General features: G+C 41.4%; 1 protein-coding gene across 1 annotated transcript in view; it reads right to left on the bottom strand.

The window, feature by feature from the left end:
- Positions 1-17,251, bottom strand: part of UTRN (utrophin) — a 615,035-nt gene that overhangs the window by 488,658 nt on the left and 109,126 nt on the right. The window contains 4 exon segments of the mRNA XM_075064018.1: positions 2,229-2,401; positions 3,308-3,400; positions 10,168-10,245; positions 11,058-11,150. Coding sequence (XP_074920119.1) covers positions 2,229-2,401; positions 3,308-3,400; positions 10,168-10,245; positions 11,058-11,150 — 437 coding nt within the window.

Raw genomic sequence — 17,251 nt, 5'->3', positions numbered from 1 at the left:
TGTAAGCAACCCACCCTCTCCCTTTGATTACAGCTTGCTTAAGGAAATAAAGTCACTATCGTTTAAAATCATGTATTCTTTATTAAAAAGTAATTATAAAAAGAGGCAGAAAATTAACAAGGTATCGCGGGTGTGGTTTGGGAGGAGGATAGGAGGGAAGGAAAAAGCCATTAAGCACATTTCAATGTAATGACAGCCTTTTGGTTGGACTGTCCACGGGGGTGGAGTGGGTGGGTGCACAAAGCCATTCCCCACGTGTTCTTACACGTCTGGGGAGGCAAACAACAGAGATACAAAAAGGGGGGAGAAATAAGACTTCACACACGTCAGATAATATTACAATGCAATTACAGATTTTAAAAAGTGTCACAGATTCCAAGCAGAAAATTATAGTATGTGCACACTAACAAAATTCTGAACATATTTGAATTGCTAACTCTATATCCATATGACTGCAGTTATATTCTCATCCCATGTCACATAATACACGCTACAACTACTGTTTTTGTTGTAACATTTAAAGAAATATAGTCAACTTTAAAAATGTACAAATCTATTATTAAAATATTTATTTTTCAACATTACTGCTGAGTATTTACTTTTTGTATTGCACTCAGTTTGGATAATGAAAGAAAAGAAGTCAGTTTCATTTTTCTTTCTAGTCATTTTGCTTCCAAGTTCAGAGCACTATGATTAGCACAGTGCTGCAGTGTTTGAACTGCACATCACAGGGATATGAATAATCATTTTCCATTTTATTCTGAAAATACCAAAGTCATGAAAAAAATGGCTAATTTGTAAGATTTCTAAAACTTGGTGGGGAGGGAAGGAGTGGGTACTCGCATGCAACTGGAATGAATGTAGAGCTGGGGAACAAGACTGAATAGGGAGTTAAAGGTTCTGACATGTTGGAAAAGGTTAAAAAGTTCTAACATTAACATAAATAGGATAAGTTGCAACTAACAGGATTTTAATAATTGACTACATATATTTGAAGGGTTTAAACAGGAAGGTTAGAAAGGATTTACAAAATGATACCCCGGTGTGTAATGGAATAAAGTAAAGAGAGGGAATATTTAAAATAAAATATTTCTAGCAGCCTAATGGATAGTGTGTGGGGGTTTAAAAAGAAAAAACACCCACACACTATCCATTAGGCAGCTAGGAAACTGAAAGTTTTGCTGATAAGAATTTCACACCTCCTATTATTTTTGTTACCCTGTCTCCCCTGAACCTCATCCCAACCTGTTTGTTCATCCCATCCAAATATTATGTCTTGTGTTTTGGATTAGAAGATCACTGAGGCAGGGACTGTCATTTTCTATAGGTCAGTACAGCACCTGAGAGTGGAGCTGTGATCTGGTTGGCCTCAGGTGCCATAACTATAAATTTTAAATGAATAATTATAAATTATACTGTGGAATAGCCCATTCTAGGAAGTGATAGATCCTGAAACATTTGTGAAATTTAAAATTACACTGGACTGACCAAAAGCAGAAATATCTGATGAAAGTCATATTTTTTTTTAATTAGTGATGATTATATCTACAGACTCCCAAACACACCTCTCAAAACAAAGAATATGTGATCTTTGCACAGAGCAGCTTAAACAATATCTCTTAGAAAAAGGGCCAAGGGAGAATAAAACACCACACTATAGAAACAAAGAATTGTATTATTCTTTGATTCTTCTGTTAAGTAACGTATGCCAACTCTGTGAGAATAATTACTATGTCTCTCAAATCACACTTAGTCAAAACTAAGAGGGAGCCATGGTGCCTGTATTACTTGTTGATTTGTTTCAAAGTGTTCTTTTATCTACTCACTAGAGATGCTACAAAAAACAAGCTGGACTGGAGCCTCTTTTCCAAGTGTTTTCAGTTTGGGGGGAAAAGGAGTAAGATGGTCTAATAGCCAAGATACCCTCTGTAAAAACGTATTCAGCTGACTTTGTAGTTAATGCATGTCAATTGTGATTTAAAACAATCTCAAGTATTTTTATTTTTTGGTAATTGAAAAGCGAGCAAAGGAATAGTGGGAGTTGCAACGTAGCCCTGGCTTTGCCTTCTGCAAGTAAGTGCTAGATTAACAATGGAGGGAAATTTGCCAATGTAACCACACTAACAAAACAAAAAAAGAAATCCCAAAACCCACCACCAGTACTTCAAGATGAAGAGGCAAAAGCTGCTTATTTGTGCAGCTGTCTAACGATCTAATATGTCACTTACTTGTGTCTGTGGATCACAGCATTAAAGGCAAGTCCATCGGTCCAGCTTGTGGTAAAGTTCAGAACATTGACCGGACTGTAAGGCCTTGTGGATTGCCGAACCCAGCTCAGTAGTATTTTCTCACTGTTTGTCTGCTGCAAGTTTGACATGATGTCCTTCATGACATCTTTCACCTGCAGAAAGTAAATAATCAGTAACAACTACAATTTTACATATATGTTAACTGTTGATCTGCCAAACCTGCACTTAAGCGGAGTTGTTGCACCAACTGGTATCTGAGTTCAAACACTGTTTTCATTAAACACAATAGGGAGCCTTTAAGACATTTTGCACCCTTCTGATCAAGGGCAGCTGTGTGGGCAGAATGGGACCCTACTGTAACAGTCCAGGACTGTTCTAAGTTACAACAGCATCCCCAGTGCTGCCCAGGCTTGCATGACATGGCATACACTATGGCTCTGCCATCTCTTGTCCTTGGTTCTAGCCCAAGCATATCCCTCTATACTGGGCCTTGTGGGGGGTGGGGGCAATCATTCCACATGAGGAATTCTCCTGAGCCTCTTACATGCCATTTGCTGTTTTTACATGATGCTTAAGGAGGGGCCAAAGTCCCTCCCAAAGTATCCAATTCTCCTCTTACTCATGTCGGTGTAAATCACGAGTAACTGCATTAAAGTCAGTGGAGGTACTTTGGTGAGACACTAAAACCAGGCCACAATTACAGTATCAAGACCATTCTGCTAGAATACTTTAAAAATACTTTGCAAGTAGATCTGCACAGAAAACTTGTGAAAAGAATAAAAATGTAATTCTTTAGTCTTCATTTAAAACGTTTGTGTGGTAACACCACAAGGAACAGAACCAGCTGACTGAGCACAACTAGATACACAATTAGGAAGTGCATTGTGGGATTCAGCCAACAGAAATGGTCAGAAACTAAACTCTGGCCTACACCAATTACAAACTCAAAAGACAAGCGATGTTTTCCACACTAGAGGACAAAGAAAGGTTTGTAAGAATTCAAAAAGATCAATGTGGAAATTCCTAGAAAGAGACTGACCTCCCCAAAGTTTCCTTACCTGCCAGTGCAAGATGATACTCCACAGTAATCCCAGTGTCAGCTTGTGATTTCCATCAACAATGTCAGTCCCTCCTATATTCACCAATTCCACCTGGAGACATTAAACCAACTAAGTCAATCAATATTTCTCACCAAGGATTTGAGTGTCCTCCCATTTTCTTATCTACCAACCAGACACTAGCAAATGAACAGATACATTTAATTTTGTGGAAATTTCCAAGCAGAGATTTCTGCAGAGAGCAACTTATCTGAATTTGTCATGAAGGCAATTAGAAGCAAAATACATAGGGAACAGAGAAAGGGTTCAGTCCCAACCAGAAATAGAGGGGGATACAAAAGTCAACCAATACACAGGCAAACATGCAGTAACTGGTCTGTTTTGCAAGGTAAAAGGTAATCCTAAATACTATATGGCATTATAGAGAGCCATGAAAGTGTCAATTACAAACAACTTTAGTTTTCAGACTGACCAGGAGCCACACATGACAACCTTTGTATGCGATAAGAGTCCAGGGGAGAATCAGTTTGCATTAGTTTTAACTGAAGAAGTTTAATGAGGGCTCAACTCAACAGAAATTATATGTATGCAGTGTTGGATGGGGTTTATTTCATTTTTCAGCAGGGGCTGCAAGGGGGAAGATGACGTTGGTCTTATCTTCCTTTTTAAATTTCTTTATTCACTAATGAGCTCTGCTTTTTCTTGAAATTTCCTCTCTTATTTTAACTTGACCATCACCTATGGAAGCTTTTGAACTCATCTTCATTTCCATTTTATACTGTGCACGTAAAGCTTTTGAAACAAACTCAGCTCTTACTCCTTTTTTCACAAGAGAGTACAAAAGTGAGTTAGATTCCACAGGTTTTTCTCAAAGAGTTGAATAAAGGGATGGAGCAATGAAAAGAGCCAACTGCCTCAGACCTAGAAAGCTGTGTGTAATGCCAAGGTAGCGTTATCTTTTAAAGTTCAGCAGTCCATAAACTACGTCTGTAAGATGTCTTAATGGGAAGAAATCTGAATTGATAACTAACGTAGGGAAGCCAGAACTAGAGACTGGAAATTTTTGTTTTGGGTTATGAGCTCTCCACATCCAAAATGAACAATGGGATAGCCTACCTACAGCAGCAAATCTAGAGGATATAGAAGAAAGGCAATTAAGATGGCCATGATTCTATTCCCAAAGGCAACAACACATCCACTGCAATATCAAGCACTCAGTGGAAGAACTCAGATTATGGAGTCCCTCAACACAGGCGTAAAGCACATACACATATATGTCAGGTGCAGCAGTAATTTCTTTCTCAATGCAGAACAGGGGTCATTACACTGGCAGAATGAATGTGAACAGAGAAGGAAACCAAATTCCATTCTGCCTTACATGGTTACTCTGATACAACAGTGAATCTCTTTCCTACTATCTCATCAGATAAAGCAGATTTTGTTCAACATCTTTATTAATGATCTGGATGATGGGATGGATTGCACCCTCAGCAAGTTCGCAGATGAAACTAAGCTGGGGGGAAGAGGAAGATACACTGGAGGGTAGGGATAGGGTCCAGAGTGCAGGGCCACCCAAAGGATTCAGGGGGCCTAGGGGAAAGTGGGGGAGCTGCAGCACTTCTACTCACCTGGCGGTGGTCTGGGTCTTCAGTGGCATTTCGGCAGCGGGGGGCCCTTCAGTTGCTCCACGTCTTTGGCAGCACTGAAGGGCTCCCCACCACCAAAATGCCATCGAAGACCTGCACCACCGCTGGGCTAGGGCTCACGGGGCCCCTGCAGGGCCCGGGGCCTGGGACAAATTGCCCCACTTGCCCTCCCCCGCCCCCAGGCAGCCCTGCCAGAGTGACCTAGACAAACTGGAGGATTGGGACAAAAGAAATCTGATGAGGTTCAACAAGGACAAGCGCAGAGTCCTGCACTTAGGATGGAAAAATCCCATGCACTGCTACAGGCTGGGGACCGACTAGCTAAGCAGCAGTTCTGAAGAAAAGGACTTGGGGATTACAGTGGATAAGAAGTTGGTTATGAGTCAGTAGTGTGCCCTTGTTGCCAAGAAAGCTAAAGGTATATTGGGCTGCATTAGTAGGAGCATTCCCAGCAGATCGAGGGAAGTGATTATTATAGCCCACATCTGGAATATTGCATCCAGGTTTGGGGCCTCCGCTACAGAAAGGATGTGGACAAATTGGATGTGAACAAAAATGATCAGGGGGCCGGGGCACATGACTTACGAGGAGAGGCTGAGGGAACTGGGCTTGTTCAGTCCGCAGAAGAGAAGAGTGAAGGGGGATTTGACAGCAGCCTTCAACTACTTGAAGGGAGGTTCCCAAGAGGACAGGAGTTCAGCTGTTCTTAGTGGTGACAGATGACAGAACAAGCAGCAATGCTCTCAAGTTGCAGTGGGGGAGGAGGTCTAGGTTGGATATTAGGAAACACTATTTCACTAGAAGGGTGGTGAAGCACTGCAATGGGTTACCTAGGAAGGTGGTGGAATCTCCATCCTTAGAGGTTTTTAAGGCCCTGGCTGGGATAATTTAGTTGGCATTTTGTCCTGATTTGAGCAGGTGGTTGTTCTAGATGACTGCCTGAGGTCTTTTGCAACCCTAATCTTCTATGATAAGATGGGGTACTAGTTGGCGGCTACTGTAAATCGCACTAGGGAACCAGCTCCTTATGCTCTTATCTATAATGTGTACTGAATAAAAAGCTGCGTGAACATGTGGGACGGAACTTCAAGTTAAGTGACACGTGCTGGAGGGTAATATAATTTATGCCAATGATTAAAGGATTAGAAAACATGATTTATAGTGACAGACTCAAGAAGTACAATCTATTTAACTTAATAAAGAGAAGGTTAAAGGGGTGATTTGATTACAGTGTATAACTACCTATTTGGGAAACAAATTTGATAACGGGCTCTTCAATCTACCAGAGAAAGGTACAACCCAATCCAATGGCTGGAAGTTGAAGCTAGACAAATTCAGGATGGAAATAAGGTGTACATTTTTAAAAGTGGGGGTAATTAATCATTGGAACAATTTACTAAGGGCCATGACAGATTGTCCATCACTGGCAATCTTTAAATCAAGAATGGATGTTTTCCTAAAAGATATGTTCTAGGAATTATTTTGGAGAAGCTCTATGGCCTGTGTTACACAGGAGGTCATACTAAAATTATCAGAATAGTCCCTTCTGCCCTTGCAATCTCTGAATAATTACCAGTAATAAAGATTCTGCAGTCTGCCCATGTAACTCCACTGAATTCAACTAGTCCCGAGTGTCACCTTTCCAACCGATCTTTTAATTTGTTAGAAGAATGAAACTGACATGAAATCACTGGGACAGACATGGAACCCCACAATCCAGAGTCACTTTTCAAGTAGACGTATATTTTAAAGCAGCAGAAACATATGTTTTCAGAAAGACTGTGAGGAAGCCAATGGGATGGGAAAGGATCCTCTTCCAATCTCTACAGTAAAATATATAGAATCTTATTATGGCACAGTCTGTAAATGCTGGACATATGCTCTCTCAAGACTCACAAAAGTTACACAGGGAGAGAAGAAGGGAGAGAGAAAAATAGTCATCAACACAGATCATTCAACCATAACAGTGGCAAGAAAAGTACGATGCAAATACATTGTAATGGAAGTACTCCAAGTGCAGTCTGCTGAAAATTATTTTGCAAAAGGTGTGATTTGATCTGAGTGGAGAAGGAAATGCCCTGAGAACACATAACAGAAATGCTTATGGTTTTGGAACCTATGTGATTATAGACAACTATCTATAGCCTCTCTGTATCTGTACTAAATCCTACACCCAACCCTATAACTACACAATATGAAAACCACTCCATGTTCTGATCTTCAAATAGCATTTTTGATCATCATAATCTAAACTATTCTGCTCACGTAAATGAACTGAAGTCACAGCAATCACTGTAAATTTTGACACCTAGTACTCACCTGTTCCTCAGAACAAATTTTTTTAAATACTCAATACTAATTCTTTCAAAAGTTAACGATATTTTATAGCCTCTAAGCTTCCAGATAAGAGGGAAGTATTCACATTCAATTGCACTCCTTCCTCCTTTATCTTAAACTCTTAATATTTCTGAGCACCTGGTGTAAACCATGTGCAGAATCTTCACAGCAGTCAGCAGACTAATGCTATCCGCACATTTCCAGAACTACAGATCTTGGCAGGTCAAGGAAGAACCAATAAATCACTCAGTAGTTTAACTCAATCCCATTACTTTCATAAAATAAACTAAATTAATTTCAGGTTAGAAAGGCTCATTACTTATCCTTAGAAAAGCAAATAAGTGTGTGCACAGTATGTCAGAGAAGAACAGATCTTTGCTTGCTTCAAGTCACTTAGTAATATGATTTCAGTCCAGCAATACAAAAGGGGAAAGTGCTCAGTAATATACAGCAGTTTCACAACATCATTTGTCAGCAGTATATAAATACACTGGAACCTAATTACAATAAACTCAGACACACTAGTGAAACACACTGAAGCTGACTTATTCTGAATTATTTCAATCCTGTCACATGCAAAACAGCAATTCTGATTAGAAAAAAAAAGCATGTTTATGAAACTGTTCTGTGAAGAAAAAATACAATTGCTTCACTAGAAGATTACAGTATAATTTTAAAAAAAATCTTGTTTTCATTAAAGCTGTACTGTTCATTTTTGATCAGCCACTGAACATTTATAAGCCTAGGACAACTAATTAAGGACCTGAACCAAAACTCATGCAGTCAGTCAATGGAAAGATTCCTATGGGCACTTTGGGTCAGGCCTAAAAGCAGGGGTTCTCAACTTTTTACAAATCAAGCCCCATTTAGGAGGTTTTTGGGGTTTTGTAAACTTGAAGCCCCACCCCAAAAAAATCTGAGTGACTGGCATTGCAACCTGGAGTACGGGGTAACAATGCCACTAAAAGTTGACCCTCCAAGCTAAATGTGAGTGAGTGGTACTGCAACCCCACGCATAAGGTCACAATACCACTCACTCAAATTTGGCCTGTACGCCCCTTCGTGATGAGTGACTTTGCAACTTGGCCCTCCTCTGCCCCTTTTACTGTAAGTACTGATTTACTGGAAGGCTTGCTGTGCTTCCCTCCCTCCCCCAAAAGTTTGACACCCCCTCAACCCTGAGAATCTCTGCCCTAAAGGGATATAGATAAATTCCTGCTGCATCTTCATTGGAGGATCTTTCTGTTTATTCTATTTATCCTTTGGTTTATTGAGTTAGGAATTTTTGCAACAAATGTTTTAACAGATGTTCTCTAAAATTACTATCTAAAAGTACTGTATGTATTGCAGCAATGAAAAGAGCAGAGCCGTACTGTGCTAGGAACTGCACAAATTATAGAAACCTGGTCCCTGCTCCAGAGAATTAACAATCAAAGGCTCCAATCCCACAAACATTCAAGCATGTGCTTAAATTTAATATATTGTATTTTTAATTTTAAGTAATGTCTACCATGTGTTATTTCTAAGGTCTGATGGCATTAGACCTGTCAAGGTTCCTTCCCCACTCTGAACTTTAGGGTACAAATGTGGGGACCTGCATGGATACTTCTAAGCTTAATTACTAGCTTAGATCTGGTAACTCTGCCACCACCCAGAAATTTCAGTGTCTGGATCACTTCTTGTCCCGCCCCCAAAACCTTCCCCTCCCTGGACAGCCTTCAGAGACTTCACCACTTCCCTGGTGAACACAGATCCAAACCCCTTGGATCTTAAAACAAGGAGAAATTAACCATCCCCCCACCAATCCCTGGTGAGTTCAGATCCAATCCCCTTGGATCTTTACAACAAGGAAAAATCAATCAGGTTCTTAAAAAGAAAGCTTTTAATTAAAGAAAGGTAAAAATCATCTCTGTAAAATCAGGATGGAAAATACTTTACAGGCTAATCAGATTTATATAGCCCAGAGGAACCCCCTCTAGCCTTAGGTTCAAAGTTACAGCAAGCAGGGGTAAAATCCTCTCAGCAAAAAAGGTACATTTACAAGTTGAGAAAACAAAAATAAGACTAACACCTTGCCTGGCTATTACTTACAAGTTTGAAACATGAGAGACTGATTTCAGAAAGATTTGGAGAGCCTGGATTGATGTCTGGTTCCTCTTAGCCCCAAGAGCAACCACCATCCAAAACAAAGAGCACAAACAAAGACTTCCCTCCACCAAGATTTGAAAGTATCTTTTCCCCTTATTGGTCCTCTGGTCAGGCGTCAACCAGGTTTACTGAGCTTCTTAACCCTTTATAGGTAAAAGAGGCATTAACCCTTAACTATCTGTTTATGACAAGACCAAATGAGGATTGATCAAACTACTCTTCAGAACACTTACTGGCTGAATCACAGAGATTTCTAAAGAAGCCATATATGGCTTATATGCCAAATGTTTGGTAAAGTAGTGCTCAAATAATATCATGAGTGCATCTAAGAAACTAGATTAGATTAAATAATATTGACTTAATAACATACATCGACTAGAAGTGATAGTGATTTACAAGTGGCAAATAACAAGAGGTGAAAATGCAAAACAGTTTAACCCACACAAAGAACAAATGCCTATAACCAAAGCATTCAGTTCCTCTTCATCAAAATCTCATCCAAAACTATATCATTTTGGTAACATATTGCTTGCATTTATGTATTTCACAAAACCAGATGGTTGAAAACACTGACCACATGAATTGCTCATCGTTTTCACTGTCTGCTGGCATGTTTATTTGCTCTGTGCAGTAGGTTTCTGATCTGCAGTTCCAAGTCACTTATCTTAGAAGACTTAGTAAACCAAACTGACCGCAAAAAAATATTTTAATGTTACAATATAAGCTTACACTGTTCTGATGTAAAACTTGCAGTACTCTGTTGACATTGTTTAGGGCATGTACTCTTGTGGAACCACGTTCTTTGGGCTAAAAATAGAAATACAAAGTTATATTTTGTTCATGTCAAAACACTTGACAACAGTTGAAAACAAAACAAACAGAAAAAACAGGACATTTGTCATTTTATAGTGTTATTTTTATAAAGAAAAATAAGGAAGACTACAGAAATTAAAGAGGGTTTTTTACTGAATTAACTATGTAAAAGAGTAACACCACAATATTCCTTATATGTTGAAAAAACCTCAGTTTCAGAATGTTTCAAATTTCTTACACAAACCCCACAATTTTTAAATTTTCAGTGTGCTTCAGAATTTTGTACTGTCAATGTAACTGCCTTGTGGAAGTTCCCAAGGGAAAAGGCGAAGCTTTTGGAAGTTTGACAGGGCAGCAGGAGTTATTGGCTCCTGGAAGGAACAAGAGGCAATTCGTTGTTTTGGCACCCAGAAGACAACTGAGGCCTTGAGCACTGGGGACAGGCCGCACTTCCTCTTTTCTCATGCCCTACTTTGGGTAGGGACAGAGAGAACTTAAAATTCAAAGCAATCCTTGACAATACTGGCCACTCCATTTCCCCTGACCTATCACAATCTGACTCATGAAGCAGGCCTGTGGGGAGCCCTATTGCTGCAGAACCAATTGCAGGATCATAAAGCTTAACATGGAGTGTCACAAGTGGGTATCAAAGCATGAAAACTCTCCCTTTTGTGATGCCTTACAACTTCAATCGGCTTTAGATCAGGCCCAAAGTTACATGCACTACATACTGGGATGTTTGTATTTAGAAAGCAGAGGTCAGATGATTAGCTTCCTTCACAATCGCTAATGAATACTTTTCTTACCAATGGATTTCCTGTGAGCCCTTCTAGAAGATCCAAGAGCTTCCTTCCATCCTTGAGTTCTGTGAACATATCCTTAATTGGTGGCTTCCCACTCTACAGGAAAAAAATACGGAAACAAAATGAAAGTCTATTTCAGCAACAAAAGCCTCTTTAAAATTAGAGAAAATTTAATTTTGCATCATATTTTCAATTCACAGTTATTGTAATAAAGGAAAAAAGAAGAGTCCCACAACTGTGTGTTATGACCATCCTCCACAGATGAAAATTCTTTCCTTACCGTTTTGCTTTCTCCTTCACTGTAAATCAACAGCCTCATATCGACACTCTCTGAGCATCTACAGCTTCTCCTAACTTTAATGTAGGTGCTTCAACATCCCAGGGAAAAGAAAAAGAAAACCACACATGCTATACTTTTGGAGATTTCTTTGAGAAGGAATGTTCTGTTCTGGCTATACCTAAGGCAGAACCAAGATTACGGACATATTAAAGGAGAAAGGGAAACAGATTCTCAACAACAAGATTCTTGGTCGCGTTGCTTTTCATTCTGAGGCAGATCCAAAGCTCACTGAAGTCACTGGGAGTCTTACTGTTGTCTTCAATGGGCTTTGAACTGAGTCCTTAGGAAGGAACAACAACACTTCTGTCCAGATTAGCCGACTAGAACATGCAGAAATTGAGATTTCCATTAATATTTTGAAACTGCTCCCTTACTTTCCCCAGCCATGTATTCATTTCCATGGGAGAAAAAAAAAAAGTACAGGAAAAGAATTGCCCAAGCTCAACTCCCAGTAAACATTTCTATTGAAATGGGTACACAATTGCTGTAAATTAGGTAGCAGCATGGTGATATCCATCCTTTCCGATACCTCCTTTTAGTCTTATTATCCATGGATCCAATCACAGATTCTATGGAAATGGGACTGGAAAAAACACAGGCAGCCAGTAGCCAGATTAGTGGGTTACATTCATTTACTGGATGTGTGATATGCAGTCAGTTGAGTGCCAGATTGGCTAACAAAATAATTCCAGAAGTTTTCTAACGTCCACAGCATTTCAGAATTTCACTACACTAGTCCCTTAACTACATGCCACCATTTCAGAAAGCAAAACTGGTCAACTGACACAGTTATGTCAAGTAGTTGTGCTATTACAATCTTCACTATCCTGGCTCCTCTTTCCCTAATGACAGTTTTATAAAGAGAAGAATTGCAGAGTTCTACTAATATATTAAACCAGAAAAAGCAGACGTCACATTTTGTAACATCAACACAATTGCAAAATGGGATTATTTCCATGCGACCCAATGCAGCCAATTTTTTAAATAATGTTTATTATTTCAAAGCTACCTTTTGGTTTCAAAACTTAAAACCTTAGTTAGAGCAACAGCTGCCAGAAAGGTCCAATACTATTAAAAGAATTAATATTGAATCAAGTTAAGCTATTTCAGTCACTGAACCACATTGTGATCTCATTTACATCAGCATAATTGGAATCAAAGCATAGCTCCCAGTTTTAACTGAAACCATCTGAACAAAAATGGTAAGGATGCTCATGTAACTGACACCACTCAATGTTCCCCCCCTCCTTTTTTTAAAAAAAAAAGAATGAAGTAGCAACCATCCAAGGTTTCTGACATTAAATTAATGCAATAAACTTTTCTGGCAGAAGGGTTACCAGTCAATTACTTTCACAATCTATAAAAAAGTGTCTACAGACTGTATATACACACACAAATCTAGGATAGAGAGAGCAATGCAATTGACAGACCATAATTCCAAACAGAGTAATTATGAAATAATGTGCGCAAATTAGAGTTTATATAATCATAGAATGTCAGGGTTGGAAGGAACCTCAGGTAGTCATCTAGTCCAACCCCCTGCTTCAAAGCAGGCCCAATCCCCAGACAGATTTTTGCCCCAGATCCCTAAATAGCCCCATCAAGGACTGAACTCACAACCCTGGGTTTAGCAGGCCAATGCACAAACCTTTACAAGCAGGAACATCACTATTTAATAAGTGTAACAATACCTTTCCAAGCATAGTAAGAACAGCACATATTCACAGTATTCGCATATCCTTTTCAGGTGATGTAGATATCCTACAGTTCAACCCCAACCTTTAAACCTGGCCTAGGATGGCAGAATGGGAGAAAGGAGAAGCTGGAATTTCTTGGGTACTCCCACACAATGTGGTGTGCCATGGGAGCAGCTGAGCCATCACAAATTACCTTTATCATGAATACCAACATGCAAGCCAACTTAATTTGGGACTGGATCAAGGGATAGGTGATGGGTCATGACAATTAAAATGCACGAGTCACTAACCATCAGGGGCCAATAGAAACTTGACTAACTGGAGGAAGCCCTAAGCCCTCAGTATAAATGCAAGTACCTGCTGATGTGTGTGTGTAAATGGTTGGGCTAGGGGGCTACTACAGAGTCTACCCCTGCCCAGGTGCTAAACAACAAAAGCTAAGGTGCCAGATTTGTGGCCATGGGGAAAGGAAGAGGGTAGGGAAGTTCATATTCTAAAAGTCCAAGGATTTCTTTCCCTTCGGAATCTGTTGTCGTTAGTCTGATGTACCAGTAAAAGTTTCCTACAACCCTGCCAAACGTCTTACAGAAAGGAGAACATGTATTCTATTTTGTGTCCTCAGTTATAGGCTTCGGCTATAGATGCAACACCCAAGAACTGCATTTCTCTTCATATTAGTGGCTACCAAACACATGTAGAGATTCACAGAGATCTATAAAATGTGCAGAGACTGAAAATACCAATACCAAGTATCCTGACATGGATTTTGATAAATAGACCACAAGCAACTTTTCTGTAGGATTGTAGCAGTTTTGTTGGAAAGGATAAAAAATATCTTCATGGTGCTATATTACATTTAGGAGGTCTGGGACCTATGCCACCTGATTTTTTTTCCCCATTTGGATGTTTTATTTCTTATTTTAAGTATATGAAAATAAACCTGATTTCCTGCTCTCAGACATTTTGTTGTGCAGGTCATGATATTTTCCACGTACATGTAACATTTCATGTACTGTACTGCTGGAAAAAGTTTTGATCTGCTTTCTCAAGAGAATGGTTTTATTTCACTGGCAGCAGAGCAACACTTTCTTCTGCCAGTTTAAACAGTCATCAAAAGAGCTTTAGATTATTTCTGAAATTTAAACTACTCATTTCTACTTTATTACAGCATTCATTATCCTCAAAACAGACAGATAAAGCAATGTTAAAAATGCGCTGTTTTGTAGATTTGTAGAAAGCTTCCAGAGAAAACAATCCACAGTACTGGGATGAGAGTTAGGGTCAGATTATAAAATAATAAAGGTTTGTAAGTACTTTGTTAGGTTTCCATCCAATATGCCTTGGGAATTTTCTTTTTCCCCAAAAAATACATAGTCCTAGATCCAAGTTTCTGATATAATTCACTATTCTGTAAATTTTGCTGAGCACTTTGGATCCTTGTAGGAAGTGAACTACATAAATGTTATTTTTATGGCAAATGTGTTAATGGCCAGATACAAAGCCCCAGGAAATCAACAGAATAACTGTCTCCCAAATACTTCAGTGGACTTCAGATCTGCAATTTTACCTTTCTCAACTGGTGTATTTTATATTCACTTTTCTCGGGTGTAACTAACTATATAAGGGCAAAACAACGGAGGCCCAATGTCTACTCATATCCCATAAACCAGTCATTTTATCACTGAAGAGATCTGCACAAAACTGAGGTACTAAACACTATTAAAGTGACAATCAGACAAGTTATACCAGGACCTGAAGCAAGAGGCAAGGGCAAAACACATCAGGCCATCAGCCAGGAAGTGAGAGAAAATGAAAGGAGGAAGAGGAGACCAGAAGAAACAAATTTAACAGGTTATAAAGTGAAAACACAGACATCCCAAAATTTTACCTTTTGTCCCACATCCCAATTGATGTACGATCAGAATGCAGTTTGTCCCAATATTCAGGTAAGGAGGTGAGTGGCAGGCAGGCAGGGGGAGATGAGGAAGCAGGCAGGGTGTGGGGGTTTCACGGCAGGTGGGGGAGGGCTCTGGTGAAAGAGTGAGGAGGCAAGCAGCAGGCAGGTATGAGGATGAGGAGGCTGGCGGAGGGTCTCCTCCCCCAACCCCACCCAGCATACCCACCGAGTCCTGACTCCTGGCTATTGCTGAGCAGATTGGAGACACGGGAAAAGCATGCCTTTCCTTGAGGCTAGGAACAAAAGTCGAACTTCAATTCAACTGTCACCTGCCAGTGGTTTGTGACCAGGCTTAGCGCTGCACCAGATTCAAGTCAGCTCTTGGTGAACAAGCTTTGGGATCCGATCCAAAGTGAACTGAAGTCCCCCATTTATTTTAAGGGCAGGGGCAGCACCCTCAGAAATCTCTGCCATCAGGAAGACTCACTCTGTGGCCACAACAGAGAGGAAAACCCACCCCAGCCAACTGAGCCCAGAGGGCTGCTGACCCCTGGCCCAGCCCCTGGGCTGGAGTGTTCCAATGGCTCAGCACCCAGGGCTGAGTGACAGCCCTGGAGCAGGACCCCTCTGCGTTCAGGGTGCCCCAACAAGGGCTGGGCAAGGCAGCTCGCACCCAGAGCCAGACAGGGGCTGCCTCTGTGGATGCAGTGGAAGGACTAGAACCGCTGGCTCTGAAATGAGACGTGGCTCCATGTTCAATGGGGGAGGCTGCCAGAAGCCGTTACCAAGCTTTTCTTCCCCCACTGTTTTTGCATCGGGAGGGGGGGAAGAAAATGCCCCACAGAGGTTATAGCTGCATTCCTACCAGCAGGGGGGACAGACTGGCCCACCTAACTCACCGTGGAACCTAGGAGAAGAGGCGCCCAACCACACTGGGGGCAGGGCTGCAGAGGCTGCTGCTGCAGCCCTGCATGTGCTGATTCCACCCAGGGCAGGCCTCAAGCTGCTGCCCAGGTCACTTAACCACACTGGCAAGCAGAGGCTGCACTTGGGGGGCATGCACCTGACTCAGCACAGCACGAGCACCCCGCACACAGCAGCCTTACTGTTAGCCCCAAGTCCCCGACCCCAGCCATTCCTAAGGCACACAAATCGCATGGCCTTGACTACTCCAAGGGGGATCCAGACGCTGCCTCTCTGGGCACACGCGGTTGCTCTAAAGGGAGCCAGAGTTTTCCAAAATCAGCCTCGTCCCTAGAATTATTTTACCGCAACAGGAGACTCCATATTCACGACTGACCAGCAAACTCCTGTCGTCTCCTGCTGAATGCTGCATTCCAGAGGGAGGGCTCCAAGGGTGCTTCAGTTATTGCCCTGGCCTCAGTGGAATCACTCCAGATTTGCACTGGTGTAAACGAGGGTAGAATCTGAAGTTTCAGGGGTGGACTCTGCCTCAGCATCTAGTTAATTCCCCAGCCTAGGCGGAACGTGAGGTTTGTGATGAAAGACAAATCACCACACTGAAAAGGTGAGCTCAGAAGTTACAAGTGGAGGGGTCCTTACCGACTCCTAGAAAGTCCTCCCCAGTGAAGGTAAATATTTCTAACACACTGCCCAGACCTCTGGGCACAGGCTGGGGTGTGACTGTCGGTAGTAGGGATCTGCTCTGTGGGTTTGGCTTGTGCAACTAACTTGAGATATTTAGGGCCAAATCCTGATACTACCCAAGGGAAGATTGTGTAACCTGCTACCATGATTAGGTTCCCAGAGTATACTGTGATTTGGAAACGTTATAGAAGAGGTGGCCAAACTGTAGCTTGCAAGCCACCTGTGGCTCTTAACATTAAAGTGTAGCTCAGAGTCCCCCCAACAGCTCCCCTCCCCCATTCTCCACCTACCAGACTCGGGGTGGTGCTCAGGACCTCAATCTTGCAGGAGGATGGTGGGGTAGAGGCTTCTGCCCATCAGAGAGAGGGGGCTCGGGGCTTCTACCCCATGGGGCGCAGCTGCTGAAACCCCGACAGGCACGCCCCATCTCTCAAGTTTCTGAAGATTGTCATATGCGGCTTGGAGGTCAGTATGTTTGGCCACCCCAGCAATATAGCCTGCTCAAATCCATGCAGAGCTCAAGGACACCATGAGGGGACATGGCTAAGGAAGAGGGGAAGGGAAGGGTGTATTAAGGGAAAGCCAGGACTCTCTGTGGACCTGCCCCAAAACCCATTCAAGGGATCATCAATCACTTGTATTGTTTCCTGGGGGG

The sequence above is a fragment of the Chelonoidis abingdonii genome, chromosome 3, assembly GCF_003597395.2.
Source record: "Chelonoidis abingdonii isolate Lonesome George chromosome 3, CheloAbing_2.0, whole genome shotgun sequence".
NCBI classification, from domain to species: domain Eukaryota; kingdom Metazoa; phylum Chordata; order Testudines; family Testudinidae; genus Chelonoidis; species Chelonoidis abingdonii.
Note: the sequence above shows the minus strand (reverse complement) of the source record. Positions and strands in the feature narration are given on the sequence as shown.